Source organism: Pleuronectes platessa, chromosome 20, assembly GCF_947347685.1.
Source record: "Pleuronectes platessa chromosome 20, fPlePla1.1, whole genome shotgun sequence".
In the NCBI taxonomy this organism is placed as follows: Eukaryota; Metazoa; Chordata; class Actinopteri; order Pleuronectiformes; family Pleuronectidae; genus Pleuronectes; species Pleuronectes platessa.
In genome coordinates, this window is record NC_070645.1 from 16154138 (window position 1) to 16162909 (window position 8772).

General features: G+C 43.3%; 1 protein-coding gene across 1 annotated transcript; it reads right to left on the minus strand.

Moving 5' to 3' along the window:
* Positions 1-311: 311 nt before the first annotated feature.
* mettl4 (methyltransferase 4, N6-adenosine) lies at positions 312-8691 on the minus strand. Its single transcript, XM_053412660.1, has 8 exons — positions 8283-8691; positions 7609-7674; positions 6764-7121; positions 6435-6504; positions 5263-5437; positions 5075-5181; positions 4898-4989; positions 312-639 (listed from the first exon to the last, which is right to left on the minus strand). The coding sequence occupies exons 1-8, from the start codon at positions 8499-8501 to the stop codon at positions 449-451; spliced, it is 1278 nt and encodes a 425-aa protein (XP_053268635.1). The 5' UTR covers positions 8502-8691; the 3' UTR covers positions 312-448.
* Between the last annotated feature and the right edge of the window lie 81 nt (positions 8692-8772).

The window sequence follows — 8772 nt, forward strand, 5'->3', positions numbered from 1 at the left end:
TCAAGAAAAAAGAAAAAAACATCTTTGAGCGATTCAGTATGATTCTGGTAAACATTTTGAGAATCAGCTCAAACACCATGAAATGTAAGAAAATAAAAAACACTTTGATCATCCTTAAGACACATATTGTGCCAAAGATTCCTCAAAAGGCAAATATTAAAAGAAAAAAAACTCTGTTTATCTGATTGCGATTCATCTCTCCAAAGGCAGCCCTGTGGTTAACTACATCAAAAATGTACCCCAACCCAAAGAGAAATCAAAGGTCCCGAATGCATGAGGAGAAGTGCAGATCAAAAGGAAACTGGTATGAGCATTTTGGTGTTGAAACTTTATTAAAAACAGAGAAATACTGATGTGACAAGTTGTTTAAGATCATCATGAGTCCACAGTGGTGGGCCAGGGATGAAGAGGAGAGGAGGAGGAGACGGTTCACCAGGGGAGTTGGTGTCTACAGTGTGACTGTGTGTTTGTCCTCATCTTTAGGAATGTCTGCCCGATCGTCTGCGGGTGTCAGAGTGAAATAGCTTTTGTGCTGAAACTTGAGCACCTCGTTGCCCCAGCTGGTCCATCCGGGCTGCAGGCTACGAGCAAACAGCTCCAGGCACGAGGCGTCCGCTCCGACGTACCGCTGCAACACCTCTGTGGACCGGAAGAAACCAGGAAGATTCATGATCACGAGTAGATTAATACACTGTAGCATCTACACTATTGAAATGTAAAGTTAATTAAATAACAAGTATCAAACAATGGGTGCATGCACTGCTCTTTATCTTCCGTGTCACATTCAGTATGTACATGCATTGTGTCCTGTGAATACGCCGGTAACAATAAAAGCTATTTCAAGCGATTCTCAAGTACATACATTACATGGACTCTGCAGGAATAATCACAATCCATGAAATACTTTCTCTGAACCACTAGTCGAAGTAGGGAGCAGCGTTCTTATGAGTGGCTCCCTGATCTGACTATTTTCATACAAATGCAAGAGGCAACTTGTCTCATGGATAAAATTACATTTATATAGAACTAAACTATGTCTGGTTGTTAGCACTGCCAGCTCACAACTTCTTTTAATTGGAAACTCAGATTTTCCATCATGGGTGGATGGATGAGCTGGATGAGCTGTATGAGCGTGTATGCAAATGTTTTCTATAAGAGACCTTGATAGGATAACGGTTCATTTGTGTATTAGACAAGTTTTAATTCCGTTGATACAGAAATTATCAGTAAATTGTTCATAAACAACAGAGATCAGATCTCAAAGTACAAACTCCACGGGAGCAATATTACACTTTTGATGGTTATGTTAAAGCATCCATGTTTTTTGTCATGGTTACAACAATAAAAATGGGGTTGCAGTTATGGATAAAAGAAACAAACAAGACCTCATCCTTTATTCCTGTCATAATTACTACAGCTGCTTGAGGTTCCCTCACAATAAAGCACAACTATGCGTCGTAACAAGCTACTGCACAAGGGACCTATGAGGTCCTATTTTTGTTTTTTTACAAGAAGACAGAAAAGTGGCTTTGCAATTTATTTTTATGAGGAAGGACATGCATTCAACAAGGATGCACACAATGCAGTGACCCTGATGAGTTCAGGTGCGGGGGGGGGGGGGGGGGGGGGGTCGCTCTTTTTGTCCACTTGGTAGTCGAGCATTGAACAGGACAAAAGAGGTAAAATATCCGATTGAACATTTGAATAAATTGAAAGTTGGGCTGTAAAATTCCTGCAGTGCATCCATTTCCTATCGGAGTACTTTTCTTGTTACTCTGTAATAGAACAGCATCAGCGACCGTCCAGCTCCATCACACCATCGAATGATTTTTTTCTCTCTGGACTGGAAGTGACCTTGAGTCTTTAAGTGATGATATTCCAGCAGCACACCTGACAGATACGTTTCCCTTCCTCTGCCCCGGTGCTACTCTGCCTGCTCTTGTGCATGCTCAAACCCGCCCTGACACTCGACTCAGCCAACACTCAGGGAGTTAATGAGCTCAAAAGCCTCGTCCCCTAAACCCATCCAACCTGCACAATGTGGTGTCCTGCCTCCAGCTTTCTCATCCGATGTATCTCAGGGAGACAGAGTCAACGAACGGAAAGGCCAAACATGCAGCTCTCCGACTAATTCGTCCCGAAGCGGTGACTCAGCTCTCAAAGTTGAACGGAGAATAAAAAGGTCTAATTATCCTCTTAACTCTGAAATGGGACATCGAGTGAAACCTCTGCCAAGAGAAGGCTTGTGGCAGAGGAGGGTGTTACTCGACTGTTCTCTGGACGAGTAACATAACAAGTCCTAAGTTGTCTTTTAATTGTGAAATCTAGAACTGTTGTATAACAGTTTATACAATACAGTAGAAGTACAGTATTAACTTCAGGTTATATATCATACTTTTCCTTTATATACTTCTCATTTAATTCCTACAACTCTATATCAAATTCGGATAAAATATCTGCAACACAACTACAGCATTAATCATTATTATTAATGATGGATGTAAAATGCCATGACCTGCAGTTTCACCTTTCGTATCATTCACAAATGAATTTGATTCTCAGTGCAAATTTGGAGTCCCTCAGGATTGAATTCTTGGTCCCATGTTAATCTTCACATACTTTTAAAACTCGAGCCTGGAATTGTTTTCAATGGACAAGCACTGAAAACTGACTGTACACAACCAGTTCAGACGTGGTGGAGCATTTTGCACATACAAAAGTCAGATATTTCCCTGAGGATTGGTTGAGAGCAGTAAAGGAGAGACCTCAACTCTATGAGGTGATGATACATCCAAGCTTGTTCTGCTGCCCCCATGTGGCCAAGGGAGTCTGGGTTATTTCTGGGGGGAAAAAGAAGCATATTATCTAACCTAATTTTGGCTTAAAAGATTACACGGATCAAATTTACAACAAAGAGGGGACTGAATCAATTACTTCTTCCTCAGAGGATCCCAAAAATGCAGATCAATATTGAGAAGTCAAACGCTCTACAAGCAACCCCTGGTGGCCAAGCTGCTCCCTACACCCAAAGGAGCCAGAGGGATTTTGAACCACCTGACATGTTACAGTGTCACAGTCTCACACGTGTAGGAAACAAAAGACAATCGGATCATTGGAATCAGGGTTTCAAGACAAGGGGTGGAGTGAACAACGGGGACAGTCGACCGAGAAAAAGCTTAATGCTGGAGCTGCCAATGAAACATACTGGTGCATAGATTACAGTGATTACAGGCACAGTCCGTTTCCCAATCAACCCACAGACCCTGGCAGTGTGATGGAGTCATTGAAACACTAATTAAAGTACCATTTTTCACAATTTTTGAAGTTGCGGAAGGGGGGGCATCAAAGTGCAATACCCCCCGTGCTCTCTTTTTGCAGCTTGACCATCTGGCAAGGATGCGTTGTGTCTGTAGCGGGGTACTGGTGTCCCCTATCGCTCCATGGCAACTGAGGATGTCAGTGACAGTAGCGGGACAGAAGTGGGTCAGGGTTTCTCGAGGCGGTGGCGGACACGAGGGCAGTGGCGTCACACCGACCGGGCTGCCCACTGGCTCCAAGCAGACCCAACGAGCTGGACTCCAACACAAAGAGCGGCCCCGGTTTTAAAGGACAAAAGCCGGAGATGAGGAAAAGAGAGTTCAGGGCGCTAAATGTTTAAGAGGTAGAGAGACTTTTAAATCAGATTTCTGGAGTTTCTAGCAGTTTTCTAATCGATTGCAGGAGCGAAACAGAAGAGACAAATCCCCCCTCAAGCAACTAGGTGTTCATTTTCATCTCAGATATTTGATTTTATTGGCAGATCTGGGTCAAGCTCTTCTAATATTTGCCTCAGTGCAATTATCATCTACTACACTCGCAGATTTGAGCCGCACCCACTGCCGTCAGAGCTTTCTTGCCTCTCCCTGAACAACAGAAGAGGCATAGTAGAGCTGGAGATGAAACACAATTATAGCTGCTACTCATTCAAGCCGATTGGTAATGCAGACACAAGCCGAGTGCACCTAAATACAAATGTTGCTGGGAGGAAACCTGCTGAGAGCCTTTGCACTGAGCGAAGAATCACATATGGAGACCGCATACACATCTGTTCACTAATCCACTTACTCTCCTGGGTATCACAGCTCCACAACAGCACCTTTATGTTGCAAATCAATGCATTTCAACAATAACCCGTCACGAGTGTTAGGCGAAGGCTTTTCTGTGCTTCTGAAAGGGCATCGGCCGACACTGGCTGTGTTTTTCGCTCTCCGTACTGCACAATAAATTGCATTCCCCGGAGAGGGGGGGAAATGACGTCAAGCCTCGCTTGTTCACAGTCCCTGCATATTCATCGTCAAGGTCTTACGTTGATTCCAAGTAGCAGAGTCCGCTTCGGACGCTCATCTTGCCACAACACCAGGATAATGGCAAACAGAAGGAATTGGGTGCATCTGAGCAGCAGGAGTTCAAGCTCTGACAAATCCAACCTGTCACACAGTTATTATGGATAGAGTAGAGACCCCTCTCTCCAACAACATCTGGTCGTCTAGTAAGGTTCTCAAAAGAAAATTTTAACTTTCAGCTGAAAGCACATCAGATATTTCCACTTATATAACGACATAAATCAATACTTTTCACTTTAGTATGTTTGTTCCTCATACAAAAGCGTATCGCCATCATAATTTTGACCATTTCGAATTTGAAACTGGAGGAAAATCAAGATGGTGCAATTTAAAAACCTGAGTGACTGATGGCCTTAAAACCATTGATTTGCAGGTGTGGTAGCAGGCTGTTGTGGGATTTAGAAATCGTCACTGAAGCTGCACAGCGAGATAACAATCAGTGATGTTGCAGCATTGCCCTCTGGTGGCACAGTAGAACATTACTGTAGTGGTAGATGCAGTGGAAGAAATGGCACCTGAGAGTGAGGGCTTCTGGGAGTGGAGAGCCGACGGGACGCTGACAATCAAACGCGAGTCTTCTACAGGAACCTCTGACGTCTCCGAGGAGCTGAAAGTGGTCAAACCAATATGATTAAGAGACATTAAGGGTTTTCCTACTATAACTGTTAATAAAACTGACACAGGGAACTCACCTCGGGGAGTGACCGGCAGAGGGGCGGTATCGGCCCAGAACCAGCACTTCATACGGCTTCTTGTGCGGTGAATCCAGAGGAAACACAAACTGTCCAGATGTGGTCACCTGAAGGAAAAGAGCGACCCCTTTAAAACCTCTGGAATCCCAGCAACAGGTGGAGAACTGAATCTGCCCATCTATCCGTACCTTGACCCAGAGCCATTGGGCCACGACCTCTAACCCCCAGTGTGGATACAGCTCCTCCCGGACGAAGCGCAGGTGGCTGGGCCGGTTTGTGACCCAGGTGACCACCAAACAGTTTGTAGACGCCAGTAGAGGGATGGGGAGACGTTTCAGCTGGGATGAGGGGAGAGAGCTGTATCTGCAGCGGGAAAAACAAGGATTACATAAGATAAGATAGCAAACAGATTCATCGTATCCTTCACCACTTCAACATGACTCTTAACAAGTCTCTATTTAATGAATTACTGATCTATTGGACTAATTTAAAGGTGAGCAGCGGTTCGGTCTCTGTGCCTCCCAGTTTCCAAAGATAAATCTGACCGATCTAAAGGTGATAAAGGAAAGAAATGAAGAAAAACTTTTTTGATTATTAAGTTTTATTGTTTTCTAAGTTTTTAGCCATGAACGCTCTTTAGCTGCTTTGCCTCTAGAGCCAACTTGAGTTTGACATTTGCAGCTCACACTGAATTATTATGTAGAATTGATTTTAAGGTTGATAGATAAATAATAGATAGATAAATAATAATAATAATAAATAGATAAATAGATTCAAATGTTTCTGGTGATTCTTTGAGTTTCCCTTTAGCACCACTGGCAGATTAAAATGTGCACAACTTCTGTGAAATGGCTCAATATCTTGGGTGGATTAGCACAAAATCTAGCAAATGATCAAGGTGCTTACGTGAGACTTTAGTGATCCCTTAACATTTCCTCTTGCTATTTAAATTAGTCATTTACAAATGTATAGAATTTCTCAGATGGATTGCCATGAAATTTGCTGCACTTTCATCAGCTCAAATATTTGCCTGATGCTTTGTATCATGAGCAACTGTCTGCAAAACATCCCCATCAACCCCGGCTGTTCTAAATGTCACTCAACAAATGTTGGCTTGTTAACACACCAAGCTAACATATAATATAATATAATATGTCGGCACAGCTTCAATGTTCTGTTATATAATGTGGTATTCTGTTGTATTGAATTGAACTTTTGTAACAGTTCCTTTCTCTGTTTCCTCCTCCATCATTTTCAGAACTGATTCTTTCGCTGTTTTAACTTTTGAATTTGATTCCTGGAGACAAATCAGGTGTTTTTTCTTATCTTCCTTTCTGCTTCACTCCTTCAGTCAGATTACCTGCGACTCCTTTTCACAGACTTGTTTTCCCACGGTGGATCCATGACGATTAAGTCAAACTTTCTTCCATCTGTGTGAGACACAAGCAGCTTTTAAAAAAATCAAATAAAGAGGACAACAGAATATGATTTCACTTGTGATGAAGGGAATCACAGAGCGAGACTTGTATTGAATTGAAGGAGGGGTTGACATGTTTGTGCCACACTGGCTTCTCCCTCTCATTTAAATGATGTTACCACAAGCATGCAGAGACTTCAGCTGGAAGGCATTTTGTTATTTGTCAGGCCAAAACATATTTTTCTCAGAACTGTCTCTGAAGTCGTACTCACAGTGGACCAGCGGTTGTATTCGTGTGAAATCAGACAGCAGGAAGGATGCATGCGGTGGTATCACGTACTCCTCTCCCATCAGTGTAACCACGGTGGCCCCGTCTGCCCTGTTCTCCGTCACCCGAGAGAACAAGTCCACATGTGACGTGCAGCCATCCTCAGTGACCAGTGCCTGGACATGTTCCTGCTCCTCGTCGTCCACCAGAGGTAGCTCTTTAGCCATTTCACAAAGGGCAGCCAGCCTGCACTCATGGACAGGAAGTGGCTCTTTAACGGTGTCGGTGGCTCCGTTCAGAAATCCCAGGGATCGGGAAGAATCCAGCAAGGACTTGGTTCCCTCGGAGACGACGGACCTGATCTGCATCAGAACACAATATAGAGACGATTCAGTTTGGGTGGTGAGATAAACTGAAAATACAGTATATATTATATATATATAAAATCAAGATTTTATTTTTTTCCAAGGGATTGTTTGAAAAGCATGAAATTAAACTCAAGAGTCTTGTATTTATATGCAGGCCTTTTGTATTTGATTAATTTGATTTACTTTATACTTCTTCTATGCAATATCTAGAGGCAAATATTGAACAATATTCCAGTGTTCATAAAAAACAGATGCTGCATTCAATAAACTGAAATCCATTGAGAACCTTATAAACTGTTGCACAATGGACCCGGCTGCCTACATTACCCAGAGTGCAACTGCTCACAGCTTTACATAGAAACGTAATCTGAACTGAAAAGTTGGATTTTCTCAAGGAAAATTGTTCTACGTGTGGCTGCTTCATTTCAGAAGAGGAGACGTTCAGCTCGGACTTATATTTACTGAACAAGAGGTGACCTACCTTCTCGTGGAAGATTTGTGAATCAATTTCCCCCTGGTTGAGTTCGCTGTGTTTTCTTTTTCTTTTCTGGAAATGAAAATGTGTTTACACAGATGAATGGGAAGAACAAGAAAAGAGCAATAAATCAATTTTTTCTTTACTGAAAAATAATCTAATATAACAATACTCTAATATTAAAATCATCAAAATGCTACAGTATGATTATAAATCGCTGCACCGTAGTACAGCACGTACCCAACCACTTATTATTCTTTCTACTTGTATATATTGTTGTTTTATGTCCGATGCACCAACCACATCCGCACTCATAACAGAAACATTATTGTTACTGTCGTTTTCATTTTAGGGTCTTTTTTGAGTTTTTTCCTTGATCTAGAAGTGGGCAGATTCCCACCTAATTGGTCAACTTTATTCTGGGCCAATTGAATCTGCCAATCGAAATTAATTGGTATAATTGTTATTATTATACTGTGACGTGGTTGGATTTCCTATTGGGACAAGTTCTTTGGAACTTGCTGTCCCCCCCCCCCCCCCCCAATCTGAGCAGCCTACATCCGGCCCTGTTATGCTCAGGTTGCCATGGTGAGCTGAACTGGGATCACATTCCTAAATCGATCACTTCCAAGGACTGATGTAAGGTCATGTTGTGGGTTCACGACCATCAGCCATTTTACCTTCGCTGGTTTGTTTGCTTTCTGCAACACCTCCACGTGTCCCGCGTCCACAGCCGCGGCCTCGTGGCTCCTGCACATCTGGAACCACTGGCCCTTAAAGCGACACTGCACGTGACTCCGTTGTCCATCTTTCCAGCGGAGGCAGCGCGTGAACCCCTGGTCGATGAGGGAGCGTGAGTCCAACACGCAGCCGTGTTCGCTCTGCACCAGCACGGACATGGAGAAGCTGCTCGGTTCCACCAACAACGCCCCGGTGTCTCATGCAGCTGGAATATGCCCCGCCTCCACCTCCACTGTCCCCGGTTTCATTTCAACAGAGGTGTCCCCGAACGACTCGAGTTCACCGGAATCGATTCCGAAAGTAAACAGACTCTCGCGTGTGTTTGCGCCAAGAGAGATTTCTGATGTTGGTCCCTAACGGACTTCCGTAGAAAGCGTGCTGCGTTCATGTAAACCTCGTGCAAATGAGTATCAGCTTGAGTAAAAATCC

Excerpts from the sequence above, each read along its gene's own strand:
- mettl4 (XM_053412660.1), bottom strand. The coding sequence starts at position 8,501 with ATGTCCGTGCTGGTGCAGAGCGAACACGGCTGCGTGTTGGACTCACGC. Across the intron at positions 6,505-6,763 it reads AATACAACCGCTGGTCCACT|ATGGAAGAAAGTTTGACTTA; the intron begins GTGAGTACGACT and ends TGTCTCACACAG. Across the intron at positions 5,182-5,262 it reads CCCAATGGCTCTGGGTCAAG|GTGACCACATCTGGACAGTT; the intron begins GTACGGATAGAT and ends CTTTTCCTTCAG.